The sequence below is a fragment of the Dermochelys coriacea genome, chromosome 2 (genome assembly GCF_009764565.3).
Source record: "Dermochelys coriacea isolate rDerCor1 chromosome 2, rDerCor1.pri.v4, whole genome shotgun sequence".
Taxonomy (NCBI): Eukaryota; Metazoa; Chordata; order Testudines; family Dermochelyidae; genus Dermochelys; species Dermochelys coriacea.
In genome coordinates this window covers 236,238,778-236,255,405 of record NC_050069.1, presented here as the reverse complement: position 1 = coordinate 236,255,405, position 16,628 = coordinate 236,238,778, and the positions used below count along the sequence as shown (strand labels likewise).

At 37.7% G+C, this 16,628-nt stretch overlaps 1 protein-coding gene across 5 annotated transcripts in view; it reads left to right on the top strand.

The window, feature by feature from the left end:
• Positions 1–16,628, top strand: part of ARHGAP21 (Rho GTPase activating protein 21) — a 188,723-nt gene that overhangs the window by 126,122 nt on the left and 45,973 nt on the right. For 2 of the 5 annotated variants that reach the window (XM_043509476.1, XM_043509475.1), the window contains one exon: positions 9,196–9,252. The exons of 2 other annotated variants lie outside the window; for them this stretch is intronic. In XM_043509476.1, the coding sequence (XP_043365411.1) occupies positions 9,196–9,252 (57 nt within the window). Of the gene's footprint in view, positions 1–9,195; positions 9,253–15,205; positions 15,236–16,628 lie in introns of all 5 variants that reach the window. One more of the 5 variants, XM_038390274.2, reaches the window with a different exon arrangement.

The following is a 16,628-nucleotide window of genomic DNA, read 5'->3' as shown; positions in this document are numbered from 1 at the left end:
TCTTAAATATTATCCATAACTCATGTTCATTTAATTTTATTTTACATTTGCTAGTGCAAGAATGGAAAAACAAAATCTTTCCAAAATTTGTCAAATATAAAGTTACATTAAGATTTCACTAAAATGAAATGTTGAATGCTAAGTTTCAAACCAGAGGTACTTCATAGCATAATATAAATCTTACACTAGTTAAAGACGTTGTTTCAATTTTAAAACCCTTTGTTGTAACACACCCTGCACTATTGTAATGGAATTTGACTTTGTTGTTTCTATTTGAGAGGGGTTTTCTTTTAAGTTAAAAAAATATTTAAATAAGTGTTTATTCTCTTAGATTTGTGTTCTGCTAATGTCCATTTTTCTTAGTTACTTGAGGCTAAATTTCTAACCAAGTCCCTGATCACTGTATTCTGTAACAATTTATCAGTTAACTTTTTTTTGTATACAGTTATCAAAAATATCTGTGATTAACAAAGACTTGTATAACATGCTGCTGGGGATGCCCACAGCTGTGAGCTACTCTTACCTCTCTGCCTCAGTAAGAGTGAGAGTTGCTGGTGATTAGATCGCGTATCAGCTCCTGGCCACACCAGTCTTCCTCACCAGCATACTTCTCAATGCTTTCCTGGCGCAAATCTTGCCTAGCAGGTAACAATCGGAGAACTCCAATCCGTGAGCGCCTTAGACATTTCTCTGCAATGCACAGCCTCTACCACTGTACATTTGCAGAAGATATTAAGTTTGTTGCTCTGTTAGTCGGTACATCTCGGCTTGTTAATTTAACTGGAGTAAATATGACCGTCCCTTCAAACACAGAACTTAATTGATTTATAGTAGAAATAAAACAAGTTTTTTAACAAAAGAGCAAGGACTAAGAAATGGTATCAAGTAAGAGATAAAGGATGGTTACAAGCAAGTAAAAATGAAAAATATGCATCTGAAAGGATAAAACTTAGCCTAGCAAGACAGTCTTTGTTCAAGATAATTTCTTTTTACCCAAGTTTTCTTTCCAGTTTTTTAGTGGCTGGGACCATCAAGGAGATAAAGCAACCAACCAATTTGATTTCCTTAAAGTAAAGGATAAAGATGAAGTCTCTGTTTCTTATATTCTCAAAGGGATTGCCTTTGTTTTACAGATCAGGAAGGTCTCCTGTGTATTTCTGGGGTGCAGGAGCCACCTTAAATCTCTGTCTCAGGTTCAGGAGCAGGATAACCCCCACTGGTTTAGCTTGATAGCTTGGTTTACTGTTAATATGTAAATAGAGGGTAAACCCACTTTCCTTTGGCTGTCTTGTCTTAAACATGTTATAACAACATCATACAGAGAGAATTGGTAACTTCTCATATAACATTAACACATGCACTTTACAATATTAATAACCGGCTTGTTAGCTTTCATATACCTCCCAAGCCATATTTTGTACAGATATTATTGCAGCAGTGTGTAAGGTGTGAATACAGGGTGCCTAGGGTCACGACTGGCAACAAGTGTAATATAGATTATAAAATGTAGGAAGTTACCTTGATTCTTGGACGGATTTCTTTTGTGTGACACACAAACCCAGCCCATTTAGAGTTCTGAGTTTGAATTTTTTTTGTCAAGTGTTAAGGATTATGTGAACTTTTTGTTTAGTTCTCTCTGGAAGCCCAGTGTGACTATCTGAGAATCTCTGTTATTCCCCAGGTCTTTATGGTGATCTCCGAAACCTCTTGGGCCAGCCGTCCTGTCAGGGTAGGAGAGCAGAGTGAGGCTTTTTTCAAATCCATCAACACAGCTCAGATGTTAGGTCCCTGTCTGTCTTTTTCTTGTACTCCTCACCCTGACACTTAAGGTATGCAGCCTTGCCTTTGTAGATCTCCCAGGCCAGTCATCATGACCGTTAGAGTTTGAATCTATACCACTGGATGTTGGCAGGCTCAGCAGAGATGCCAAGAATTTCTTAGGCCATGGAGTCTAAAATATCCTCTTGCCCCTAAAGTCAGTTCCTTCCATGTCAGGGTTGAAGCATGTTTATAGTCTGATTGTTCTATCCTTCCATTGACAATGTTGCATCTGTTTGGTGGATAAAAGAGGGCTTGGGTCTCCAGTACTGTCAGTACTGGACATCATTTACCAGAGGTCTTACTAGAGAAGCTTCCTTTTCCATTGCTCCAAGTGCTCCAAAGCTGAGCATTTTGTTCTACCACTGAGCACCAGGCTGGGCTACTGAAAGAGACTGCTAGTAGGAGCAGTTTGCTAACCAATCAGAAATGTCGGATCATGGTAAATATTTCCACTATGACCTTAATTTATCTGAATGAAAACTTCAGTGGGACATAATGTTATAGCTTTGTTGAAAGAATTTCTGTGCAGATACTAAAAAATGATTGTGCTATACCAGAAATGGGTTGGTCTTTTCGTACTTCACAATTTTTTTTTTAACTTTTAATATAAATGTCTGTGTGTGGCAGGAAAACAATCTCTTGAATGAAGGTTAGTAATAAAATGATTAGTTATTAATTTCAGGAAGTTTAGTTGATGTAACTTCAGCCTTCTTTGAATTAGGTTCCTATAACATCAGCGATTTAGATATTTCTTTTGTGTTTCTTATAGAGATGTTCTTTTGCCCCAGCTCCCAGGTTCAGTGAAGGACCTTCCTCCCCTCTTCCCAGAGCAATGCACTCTGGGGATTAGAGCGTAGTCTTCTTCAGAATAACAGAACAAAATGGAACTTCCTTTCCTTTGTCTATGGGGAGACAATCTCTGAATGAGTTTTTGAGTTGAGAATCTGCATTGCCTTTCCGACTTCTAAGAATTGTATTTGAAGATGTTAAGTAACCTATTTCTTTAAGTTGTGGCAAATCAGCCTTTATGGTTAAAATAAAAAGTAAAGTTCAACCTCAGAATTTGAATACAGATTCTCTAAATTTTTCTTTACTGCACACAGAGGGTTTGAGTTGACTTTTCGCTCTGAGGTAGTTAATCAACAAATTCCATGATGCAGATCTTCAGGTGGCAGTGTTTTCTTGCATCAGAAGCTCTTGTAAACTTTTATAATTAAACACAGGTATATTTTGTAAGAAGCTTCAGAGTTAATGGTTGATGGTGGAAAGTTGATAAAAGGTTCATTGTTTATCTGTAAAAAGAAAGAATGGATTAATTATATTCTGAAAATAATGTTGGTTGTGGTAAACATTAGGGTGCTTGGCAGTCTCATCAGTGTGCTGATGACTGGTTACTGAGATAAGTATTTGAATAATGAATGTATCATTGTTTTTCTGTTTGAATACTATTTTATAAACATTGTTTTAAGTCTTCAGAAATGTCCATGGTAGTGTGTGAATGTAGATTTTTTTTTTCATTAAATTTATTTCCTGAAAACAGGACTTTGAATAATCCATTCACCAGTAGCAATTTGGAAGTTTTCCAAAGCAAGTGTTATCAGTTTCTGTGGCATGTTTTGCTTTCCTTATTTATAAAGGGAATTAAGGGTGAAAGCCTGGCCTTCGTGTAGTTCATGACAAAACTTTCATTGACTAGGAGTGAACAGGAAACCGTTTTTCCCATCTGTGACAGGGTGCTCAACTCACCTCACCCACTTCCTGGTCACTCTGAGGAATAGCTCATGAAGTTGACGCCCCTTTTTGTGGTTGCAAACCATCTCTCCATCTCTCTCTCCCACTCTGCAGCCCGTCTCTCACTCCATGAGCTACAGCCTCTTTGTCACTTGGCCCTCTGGCCAGGTCACTCTGTATATTTTCGCCTTCTGAGATAGTCTTTCAAAGTTTTTGCTCGGCAGTCTTAGGCAGTTTTCCCTTTCAACTCATGGTGCTACTCCCTCAGCAGGTAGTAGGGGAGCCAGGACCCCTCCCTCAACTCTGGGTTCTGTCTCAGGGACCCTCTAGTCAGCAGCCAAGGTCCATTCCCTTCTAGATCTTGGTGCCTTTCCCTGCCATTTGGCACTCCCACTTTTTGGGTTTGCCAGCTTTCCCAACTCACTCCTCCTAGGGTGTAACTGCAGGCTACCTGCCTCTGCAGCCTCCAAACACTCCTCCCTTCTCACAGGGAGTGACTGCAGCCTGTTTCCCAGCAGACTCCGATGCTGCCAATTTCCTAGCTTCATAAATCTGGCCCAGCTTGTTCCTCCTCAGCTGGGTTCCCTCACTGAGTTGGGATTGCATAGCCACCTGATTTCCCTTAGCTGTGGCCTGCTGGGTTATTTAGCACTCGTCTCAATCTACATTAACCCCTTCAGGGCAAGTGTGGAGTGAACTTCATCACAGAAACCTACAAAAATTTTGAAGATTTTAAAAAACTGTTCCCATTCGGGACAGAATTCAAAATCTCAAACTTTTACAAATGGACAATCCCAAAACAATTTATTTGAGTCAGTCAAAATGTTTTGATAATTTTTAAACATTTCTCTTTGATTTTGACTGTTCTTTTACAAGTTTAAATTTCAAAACAATTGTTTTGAACCAAAAATCTGATTTAAAAAACAGAAAGTTGAGATGGGACCTTTCCACAATCTCAAAACTTTTTTCCCTAAAGTTTTTGAAATGAGATTTGTCAAAAAAACAGCCCTTTCACATGAACAAATTTGGTTTTGAAAAATTAGCATTGTCTCAAAAAAATTTTTTTTGTCAAATTATTCCTGATCAGCTCATTGATTTCAAGAGGGGCAAGATTTCTAGTCTCTATGGTTATAATGTGAACTGAATGAAAATTGCTGAAATTTGTTTGCCTTAGTTTGCAAACAGCTTCCAAAGCCTTGTCTGTTGCTGGTAGCTCTTTTCAGGCTGCATCAAAATTAATAACTGAAGGAAAGAATGAGGGAAAATGCTTATGTTTAGTCTTCTGGTAGAATCCTCTGTGTTTGGAAGACCTTTCTGGCTTATGAATGAGGGAAGTGAGATGGGTAGGAATTAGGTGTTTTGAGTATGAAAATATATGTGGGAGAGTGGTGAGAGGCGGAATTTTTTAGAAAAGAGAAGCGAGGGAGAGGTATGAGTGTTTTGTTCTGGGGGAAGAACTGGGAAAGACTGAAAACATGGAGGAGGAGGTAAAACATGTAATGTAGACCTAGAAAAGGACATATACTCTATGGGGTAGAGGGGAAAAAAGAAAGATACAGAAAACAAAGCAGGAAAATATAAACCTTGGTTTGATATGGGAAAGAAGGTATAGCTAAAGCAAGAGAAAACTAGTAAATTACATTCTGTACAGTTTATTAAATAGAAAACTGAGAGCATGAGACACATTCTAATCCTTTTTTTTGGTTTTCCACCAAATGCATCCGATGAAGTGAGCTGTAGCTCACAAGAGCTTATGCTCTAATAAATTTGTTAGTCTCTAAGGTGCCACAAGTACTCCTTTTCTTTTTGCGAATACAGACTAACACGGCTGCTACTCTGAAACCATTCTAATCCTTGTTTTTAGTCACTTACAATTTATTAACTGTTCCAGACTGTAATTTTCTAGATTGATCCCATGTTAATCTAATTTATTTATTTTGGCATGTTGTAGGAAAACTGGTTGATCTTCTTTTTTAGTAAAAAGACTTGCCCCATTATTTAAAAATAAACAAGTATCTTTTGTAACTAAAAAAAACCCTCTATCAAAATTGCTTGGTGAGAAAGCTAAAATGTAGCATAGAAATAGTCCTTATTGAAAAGAACTTTTGAGTGTTCTAGGCAACATTATTTTTTTTGATTTAGCTGTGAGCCTTTGAAAAATCATTCTGTACACTTAGTACAATTGGTTTGTATTCTTAGGATTTAAAAACGTGAGGCAAAGAGAAAAATGTAATTTAGGCATGAACAAAAAATTATCTGTGTAGTGTAAAATACAATAAATGTGTGGTGAATGAGTTAAGGCTTTATAAAAAATTCTACCATCTATTCACATCTTGCAAAGTATAAGATGCACTGCTCATAAGGGTTTTGGAAGAGGGGTTCTCGTGTGAACTTCCTATGGGATACAAGTGAAGAGATCCCCCCTGTGGACCTCAGTGTGCATAGCATAGGTGTGTTTTGTCTAAATAGTTCCACAGCTTCATTATACTGTTGCCTCTTCTTTAATTAAATATGATTATTCAATTTAAGGTTGTTTTTTTTTAATTTTATAGATGGAACTTTTTCCTGTATTTGGGTTTTCTAAAGTATCCTAGGAAATTCTATTTTTTAAAGAAAAGTACATATAGAGAATACAAGGTTGCATAGTTCAGCACTAAACAGTCAGGAAGTGACAACGTTGAGGTTTCACTTGCAACCTCAGCTCTGCATCCTTGCAGTAGGCTTCAGGTACCTGTTCACATGAAGCAAAGTAAATCATTCTTACACAATATACTGGAACAGAGAGTAGCAGTCAAAAGTTGCTCTCCCATACAGGCCACTTAATTTTGGAGCTAATTTAACAGTTAATTGCCTCCAGAGGAAGACTGCAAAGTGTTGAAGAAAATATTTAGCAAAAGTCTGCGGAATAAATTATAAGAATGCGTTCCTTAAATACAATTAATTCATTTTTTAAAATAGCCTATATGTGGGATTTTCAGTGGCATCTAAAGGAATTGGGAGCACAAGTCTGACTGAATTTTATTTAAGTGGACAAGTGTCACAACAATGAAAAACGTGTAATTATACAAAGATGACAAAAATATTGCAAACTATTACATGTCTCTAAAAAGGAGCTGTTCTGTTGGATAGATGAAGAGGAGAACCAGAGGCCCAAATAGAGGTGCTTCTGTGGGCATTGGAAGGGAGGAAGGCCTAGCAAAGACAGGAAGAGGATATGTAACTATACAGGGAGAAATCCACTTCCCAGAAAGCAGCAATGAAGCCAGATGTAGTTCTGGCTGGTGGCTTCTGTGTAACAATTCAGCAGCATCTAGAGGAAGTGGGATCAGAACAAAGCCTCTGATGGAGACACTGCCTGATCTGGGCCCCTTCAGCCCTTTGCCCATAAAAATTGCCCAGGTATGCATCTCACTTTGTCCCGTAGCAGTGTCCTTAACCATGATATTCAGTTTCAGCAATTGGCACAATTGACAATTATTTTATTAATTAGAAGGAATTAAATCTTTTGAAAACTAGGCTAGAGCATTGTTAAAATATCTAGAAACAGGTATCTTGCACAGTTGCATTGAATTTTAGAGCAAATTCTAGGCAAGACAGATGCTGAACTGAGGCTAGAACAGAAAAGCTACTCAGTGAGTGAGTATCTGGCATGAAATATCAGAGTTTAGCTATACTCCATGTAATCAGAAATCTATTTTTCTTTACCCTAAAAGTTTAAAGGACAGAAGCACAATTGTGTGTCGCTATTTTCTTTACTAAAAGAAGCTTTTTAGAATAATTTGTAACTTTCAACTGATGTAACAATAATCAATCAAGTGCACTGTGAAAGAAAGCTATATTTATAAAAATGTATATGATTTAACACTATACATTCAAAGTGATATCAATGGAGTCAAACAGTGTTTAGATGGCCCATTGAGTTTTCTTACATAATTCATCATTCTGCCCTGCTACGAAATGAAGTATTTAAGCTCATTTAATGTCTCCCTCAAACAGCTATGGTTGGAAGCTATTGTGTATAACACTGGAGATAATTTTCTAGCAAGAGCAGAAAGTAGACTGTTGGAAAAAATATACAACCTTTTGCACTTAGCTTGCCGGAAAAAAGGTGGGTATGGGAGGGTCTAGGTATTAATACATGTAATCTTCCTACTGTGAAATTCCTTTTTAAAAGGAAAGCTCCATACATGGCTGCAGCTGCTGCATTTTTCAAGAGCTGCTGCTCCCTGAGAGTTGACTCTGACATCTGCACTTATTGCCAAAAGACACAGACGTACTCTCTTCCCATAGATCTGGACTTTTTCCCAGAATTGACCAGTTTTGTATGGTATTGTATAACGGCCGAATTGGCACTTTTCCCCCCAAAGACCATGTTTTATTTTTTCTGTAGGCAGGAGGGTGGTGGCAGGCTTGTATCCATCTTGGAGTCCTAAGGATCTCCATATTATATTCTCTCCAGCCTTTAAAATCTTATTGTAGCAGCCATCTTTCTGTCATTTCTCAGCCATGGGTAGTTATTTTCTGTCATGAGGCACTCTTCATGTATTTTGGGTGTTATGGCTCTAGCACTCCCACCATTTCTCATGTAAAGAGATGCAAGGACTTCTGCCCTTTTCTTTAAAAAATGAAATAAAACCTCAGTTTCTTGAATAACCCATTCAGCTTTTTTTTGAATGATAGGAGTGTAAAAAAATAATTTGATGAGATGTAATCTAAATATCTTCCAGGGAACCAGTAATATGTTAACTTCTAAATCCAGTGATACTTAATGGCAGTGGCTTTTTCTTAAAGGGGCTAATCATTCTACTTTATGAGGATACCTTCAGGAAAGTTAGTGACAGTTAAGTTTTGTGTTTTGTTCTTATGCTGATTCCATCCGTTTACTCCTCTAACACCGTTAGCCCTCCTTTTGATGAGATGTATACAGTTTATAAATTGTTTCACCACTCCCATGGTGCTTTAGTTCCATTATTAGTTTTCCCCTTCTGTGCTGGAACACTAATATATAAAGAGCACAGCAGCAATATATTGATTTAAACATAATAGCACAAACAAAACCACAAATATTACCCTAAATCTACTCTAAATGCAGTAATAGCAGAAGACAAACACTTCATACTTAGACATAGATGTCTCATATAATCCAGCCCTTTTAACTATTACCCAGATTCTCAGACTTTCTTCACAGTGAAAGTTTCACTCCTTATCAGGGCTTTAGAGAGTTTAGAGACCCCCATTTTTCATTCTCTAGAGAGTCCATCATCAGCTGCAGAACTCAAAAGGTCATCTCTTCTGGTTGCATCACACCTCCAACTACCTTACTTTATTACTTTGAAAGATTCAAAACGGTCATCTCCTCTTGGAAACTAGCCCAAAAGGGAACATAAATGTGTACTTTGGCAACTTGTAGATAGTTTGTGTTTAAATAAAACCACTGAGGTTGGATTCAGGAAAAGATCATTAAGCTATTTTTCAGTTGGTGTCCCATCAATAGCAATGTATTATCTGAGCATTTGAAATAAATGGCAGCATGTTACAATTTGCTGTTCCTCACAAAACTGACTGCATTGTACTTTTTGAGAGAGAAGAGTAATTTATTTATTTGTAATGTGGTTTAATCTTGTTTTCTTTTTTAAATTAAAGGACTTGGACTTTCAGAAAGCATTAGACACGGTGCCTCGCCAAAGATTCTTAAGCAAAGTAAGCTGTCATGGGAGAAGAGGGAAGGTCCTCTCATGGATCAGTAACTAGTTTAAAAGATTTAAAAAACGGATACGAATAAATGGTCTGTTTCCAAAATGGTAGATAGTAGTGTCCCCCAGGGATCTGTACTGGGACCAGTGCTGTTCAACATATTTATAAATGATCTGGACAAAAGGGTAAACAGTGAGATGGCAACATTTACAGACTATAAAATTACTCAAGAGAGTTAAGTCCAAAGTAAACTGCGAAGAGTTATGAAGGGATCTCTCAAAACTGGGTGACTGGGTGATGAAATTCAGTGTTTATAAATGCAGAGTAATGCATTTATATGCATGACTGCATATAAAAGCTATGACTGCTAAAAGCTGGGAGTTGACAACAGCTGATGTATCACTTGATGACTGCCTGTTTTGTTCATTATTTCTGAAGCACCTGGCATTGACCACTGTCCAAAGACAGGATACTGGACTAGGTGGACCACTGGTCTGACATAGTATGGCCGTTCTTATGTTCTGATGACGTGCAATTTAATCCTTCCCGAAACTAAAAATTGTGAGATTTTGAATTTGAATTTTGGTATTTCGGACATGGGTCATGGTGAGCAGAGATGCTTCTTTTGTCAAGCTAACTATTGTTCCAAATGGTCCTGTATGTAGTCTGGGAAGGAGAAAACCCAAGTAACTGCCAGCTGAATGTATCCAGATCTTAAAAATATACGTCTAGCTTTACATACTTAATTATACCAAGAAGAAATAAATTGCTTTCAGCCCCAAAACAGCTTTCAAAATTCAAAGTCCCTTGAACACACCCTTTTTTCTTTTTAATTCTCTCATGTTTTGAGATCAAATTTCTCTTTTAATGAACTGGCACTCACTTCCTGATTGTCAACAAGGGGTGGGAATAAGGACTCCCCAAAATAACAATTCTGCTGCTGATTTCTCCTCTGCTGGTGGTGGGCCGACTCCCAGCTGTTACTCTCCTAGTCGTAGAGTTTAAGGCCAAAATGGAGGTAATCTAGTCTGACCTCCTTTATATCACTGGCCACCAGTGCCACCCAGTTCCCGCAACTAAACCCAACAACCAAAATTACAGCCCACAGGAGGTTAAACTGTTATGTGCCATGGGCAGAGAATAGGTGGGATCAGGGTGCATCAATGCCAAGGCATTAAATGAGAGAGACCCAGATAATACTAGCAAATCACCAGCATGCTGTGATGCAGAGGGAAGGTGGAAAAAAAACAACCCAAGTTGTCTCTGCCAATCTGACCTGTGGGAAATTCCTTCACAATACCACATACGGTGATTTAGTCCCTGGGCATGTAAGCAAGAACCAGTCAGCTAAGCACCGGAGAGAGAATGCTTGGTGCCACCTCAGAGCTTTAGAATGCACTGTCCAGTGTTCTGTTACCAGCTGTTTCTATCTCTGATGCTTCAGAGGAAGGAGACTTAACAAAAAAACAAAAAAAAACACAACCCAAGAATACATTTGGTTATGTGAAACTGAGGAAAGATTTCCACTTCTCCAACCTACTTTTACTAAGGCTGTAGATACAGTAACAGCATCAAATCCAAGGAAAATTTTTGGGTTGTGGAAGAGGAGCACTAGGGTATCAGATGACCCTCGAGGCTGTCAATGTCCTTGAGAGAGGGCCAACAAAGAAATCAATAATTTCAATCTGCGATGGTGTTTTTTGTGGTGCAGACCTAATCTGTCAATTTATTTCACATATACATCTAACTATTATTGGATTGTGATTTGTCTTCAGTCACTACCCACCTGGTGCTGAAAGTCTGTGTACTTTAGTAATTACCTGAATCATGTAGCTTTCCTCAAACTAATGGTCCATATTGATCTTCCATGGCATTTTATCATCCTTTCAAACTATGAAATATTTTGTAATCAAGTATATTTAAACAGAAGTTGTATTTTGACTGTACTCTTGGGGTGTTTGGTTAATTGAAGCTTTTAGCTTTTGAATTAAAGCAAACATTTATTGCCCACAGAAGTTAATGTAAAGCTTTACCAGTAAACACTTGGGGATGGGAGATGTTGCAGGTATTATGCCCAAGGACTAAGGAGATGAAGAGGATAGAAATATATATAGTATTAACCTGCTCAGTAAATCCTGTTTTATGGCATTGAGAAATGATATTTAGAAAATATAATTTCCATCACATAAATGACCAATTTAAAGAGACATTGATTTGCAGTAAAAAAATTCCTTACACTGTTTATAATTTAAATGAAATTTCTTGGGTTTAAGATTTAACTATTTAAACAAGAATTTTCCCAGTATTCACCATTGGAAGGAGAGAGGGTAGGTCAGTGTACAATTGTACAATATCCTATGAAAACATCAGTAATATGTTGGGGCTTTTTCATTTAAGTGAACCCCCTTGAGTTGTGGTCTTGGCACAAATAAATTAAACAGTGATGCTGCAAGATGAGTGACAAGATGTATCCCTCTTTTAAAAGATCTGATCTAGTGCTCCCCTGTTCATGCAGAATGGTGAAGGGCAGGAATAGGCAAGAGCACAATTAAATGGGTTAGTAGAGAAATGAAATCTTAAGAAAATGCAACTGGCTGGGGAGGGAAGAAGCCATGCCAATGGCTCAGTTCTCCAAGGGGATACCTGAACAAGCAAAGTACTTTAAACATGTGCTTACCTTAAAGTGTGCAGATGGTCCCATTGAAAAAACTCAGACTTTTTATGTGCTTAAAGTTAAATATGTGCTTAAATGTGTCTGTGGATTGGGGCCAATGGGCACAAATTCTCAGGATACAAAGTTTACCATGATGATCTTTGAAATCACTTATCCCAGCATGTTGTTTTAGATGTTTCTGAAATGGAACTGTGTGGTTTTTAATTTAAAAATTGACCTAGTGTGGTGGCTGCAGGTAATAACCCTGGAAAGAAAAAGAAAAACTGGCTTTGCATTTTAGTTGTTCTAATGCCAAATGGCAAAAAAAAAAAAGTGAAAATTACAAAAATGAATGATCATCTTATGTTTAGTGTAATATGAGTTGATAAAACATTTCTTATTTACTTAAAATAGGATGAAATTTTCTTATTAGAGATCCATTGTGTTAGGTACTGTACAAATACAGTCTCTATGCTGAAAAGTTTTGCATACAAATATACAAACAAAAACAGGCAGAGGATGAGGGAGAGGGATAGAATTATAGTGTTTTATGATGTAGATTATTCTTACTCAGCTTGATTAAAAACGGGTGTTTTTTCTAAATAATGGCTGCATTTCCCTTTATCTTATAAGTAGAGCACGGTTTCTCAAAGTTCATTGCACTGCAACCCTCTTTTGACACCCCCACCCCCCCCCCGAAGAAATTACTACATGACCCCAGGAGGAGGGACCGAAGTCTGAGACTGCCCAAGCCCCATTACCCTGGGTGTGGGGGGGCCAAATCTCAAGGGCTTCAGCCCCAGACAGGGGGCCTGTAAGCTGAGCCCCACTGCCCAGGACTGAAGCACTTGGGCTTCAGCCCTGCATGGTAGGGCTCAGTCTTCGGCCCTGGGCCCCAGCAAGTCTAAGCCGGCCCTGGCGACCCCATTAAAATGGGGTCGTGACCCACTTTGGAGTCCCAACCCACAGTTTGAGAACCTCTGAAGTTAGGGTGACCAGACAGCAAGTGTGAAAAATCGGGATGGGGGTGCAGGATGTTAGGCGCCTATATAACACACAGCCCCAAATGTTGGGACTGTCCCTATAAAATCAGGAAATCTGGTCACTCTAGCTGAAGAAGAGCAACAGATTTACAGGGGAAGTATAATTATAGTTCTACAGCATGCTTTCATAGAACTGAATCTTTTTATGGGAAGTAGGAATGTATACAAAGTTGCAATTCTTTTGGATCATTAAAAAGAGAAACTTTGTGGGTGCCTGGAAATAGCCTACTTTGCTTGTCACCATGAAAGGTTTTCCTCCTTTCCCCCCCCCCCGCTGCTGGTGATGGCTTATCTTAAGTGATCACTCTCCTTACAGTATGTATGATAAAACCCATTGTTTCATGTTCTCTGTGTGCGTATATCAATCTCCCCTCTGTATTTTCCACCAAATGCATCTGATGAAGTGAGCTGTAGCTCACGAAAGCTTATGCTCTAATAAATTTGTTAGTCTCTAAGGTGCCACAAGTCCTCCTTTTCTTTTTGTGAATACAGACTAACACGGCTGCTACTCTGAAATTTGTGGGTGCTGTGCTTCCTAAACTCTCAATGCATTCCTATGTGTTTGGCAGCTCTTGTCATCAGGGCCTTAAATGGGGTAGCGCTTTTAAAAAGTCAAAAGGTCATGACTGTAATTTAAGCCAAACCACAGTGGTTCATTTTTGTAAACACATCTTTTAGTGCAACAGGTTTGAAGCACTATATTAGTCTTTCACATATTAAACTATTAAGAGGAACTAAAAGACTGAAAAGAATATGCAATTTTTTTCCCCCAATATATTTTCAGCTGTATGCAAATGGAGATATGAATGCCAGAAAATGTATATTGATGCATGTAAGATTCTTGAACCTATTTTTTAAATTCATCATTGACTGGCTGATTAAAGCAGTTAAAATTTTTCAGACTAAATAATATTACCAGTATCTCATCATTCATTTCCTCCGCTTATAGTATTATTGGGACAGTAATAAAACGCAGTGCTTTCACTTCATTAAATGTTACAGTATTTCTGTGCAGGCCCGTAACTGGGATTATAAAAGGAAGGATTTAATTAATACAAATGTGGAAACTCCTCACTCTGTGTTTTTTTTTTTTTTCCCCCCACTGAAAATGAAGCTTGTACTGAATTAGCTCATTAGGGAATTCTGCCAATCCCTCAGAGCCCTTTTTAACCAACTCTCCTTTCTTCACAATAGTGAGCCTGCTCTGCACAGATATTAAGCAGCTGTGATCATAAATGCATACCTTTGTGTACATAATATGTTTTAAAAAAGAAGTATCAGCCCTATTTTGAGCATCATAAGACAATTAGTTCTCTTCTGAAGCATATTGTTAATAGTTCAACATCCAGGTTTTTGTCAGTACATAATTATTACATTTCCAGTCATTTGTAATTTGAGGCATCTCCAGATCTTGTCCGTTTAGATCTTAGCATTTTTTTTTCCAAAGTTCATGAAGCATTGTTGATGGGGTCTTAATTATTTTGCATGATAATAGTCTGTTGTTTCATTTTCATGTTTCTGGGGGGTCCTTCCTTCCTTCCTTCACATTTCTTTTTAAATTTTATTGGGAGCCTGTCAAGATCATATATAGCCACTTGTATAAAAGTATAGAAATACAGTTTTTATATTCTGCTATAGGGAAAAACATATAGATAAAAAACCTACTAGGGTGCAACATGTAATGGAAACACAGCTTGTTCCTGTTTTGTGAGGGGTGGAAAAAAATGAAACCAATCACATGGGGAGGATGTTTCTGCAGAATCATCCCTCTAATTTCAGATATTTAGTGTGAAAGCAGCTGCAGTCAGCTGACAGCTTGTGGTTATATTCAGATATATGTGGGGAAGGGGTGCACTGTTTCAAATGCATAATGAAGACCTCATTTCGTCATTTGGAAGCAGGGATGGTAGCAGCTCAGGGGAGATGAGACAGTAATGTTGCTCTAGTGGAAGGGAAGCCTTGTTACACATAACCAGAGCACTCTGCATGCAGCAGTAAAGATGCACCAAGACAACATGGCACAAATGTATTTTGCTTTCCGGAACGGGTAGAGAATAAACGCAAGAAGCAGGAGATGGACATGTCCGCAAAGAACCTGAAGTTATTTTTTTATACTCCACTGCCCTTTACCTCTGTTGGTACCTTCCACAGAAATTGGTATTAGATGTATTTTTAGCTTGCTGTATCCAGAATCAGTATGACAACATAATTCTGTCTTTACATCTGTAAGCAGCTTTTACTATATTTTCCTATTTTCTGCCAGCTGCAGTTTACAAAGGATGTCACAGCACTGGTAAGAAATGTACACAGTAGCCGTTTCTCAGATTTTTGTAAGGCATGTTTTTCTTAAGATTTATAAGAAGCCAGAATATTAAAACCTGTGAGATACTGGAAATGAGCTCGAGATACTGATCAGCTAAATTCCCTTCATAGCGTATAACCCTGTTAATTTGTAGAGTATGCCTGTGTTACTTGGTTGATTTCTTTTCAGTTTGCTTTAATATTCTGCACTTAACTAATGCTCAACATAATGTTTTTTGCAGCAGTGTTTTTAAGTGCCTCGCCCTCCCCCTCAGTACTTTGCTCTCTGTCTTATGTTTATGGCTGCACTATGGCTTTTACAACCTGTCTAATGCTAAGACAAGTCACGTTGATTGTCTGAATTGAGCGTGTTATGATTTGAGCAGGAAATGCTGTAATATACCACACCTAAACTGTATAAAAGATCTGGGAAATCATTTTAGTCATTTACTGATTGGCAAGATTGGAATTGTCAGCTCTCTATTTCATCACATTTTAACTAAACCAAGTAATGCTAAAGTTTTAAAATAACGTAGTAGTGTTTAAATTATGCTTGATTTTGATTTTGTGTATATGCTGTTGGTTTTGCAATGATTACGGAAACGTCTCTTGATGCAAAAGGGAGACTGATGAAACGTGCAAAATGTAATCTAACCATTTTTCTTAGGAGTCAGGCTCTTAAACACAAGGTAAGATGTGAATTATTTAAATGTACACAGCAAATTAATTTGAAATTTTAGTTTGCCTTTTACAGTAATGGTGTATAGACAATAGTAGGTATGCATGTATTTTCATATTTATATCTGTCAATTTAAGCAACTAATTTTATAATAGTGTCATTTATTGAATGTCTTCTATAACATGTAAGATTATTTAAAGGGTGGTGGGTGTTGGCTGGCAACAAAGATGTTATCAGTCACTCTAATTTATTCATTTTACATTTAGCAACAGTGCCTTTTACATATGAGAATCTATATTACAGGGAGAAGTAGATAGCATTTGTATATAATCTTTTATATGGCAAGACAACAGAGAATATTCTAGTGCTGGTTAAATTTATTATGCAGTCATTTAACCTGTCGATTGCTGTGAAATCCTAGCTCTCAGCATCAAGAGGCTTAAAAGAGAGGAATATTTGAAGTAGTATGGTTGGAGGAAATTGGGGATGGGGGGGATTAATCCTTTAGCTTGTGCTCACAAATCTTGGGAAATGTCTCATCTACCTGCATTGATTTTTAGAAATATTTAATTCATTTGGTTTCTAAAGTGAGTTTTTTGGTTTTTTTCTTTTCTGTAGTGACTTCACATGTTAAATTTCCAAACAGCAAGGAAGCATTAAGGGAAGAAATGTACTATTTTTATACATTTTTAAACTGTCCTGTTGT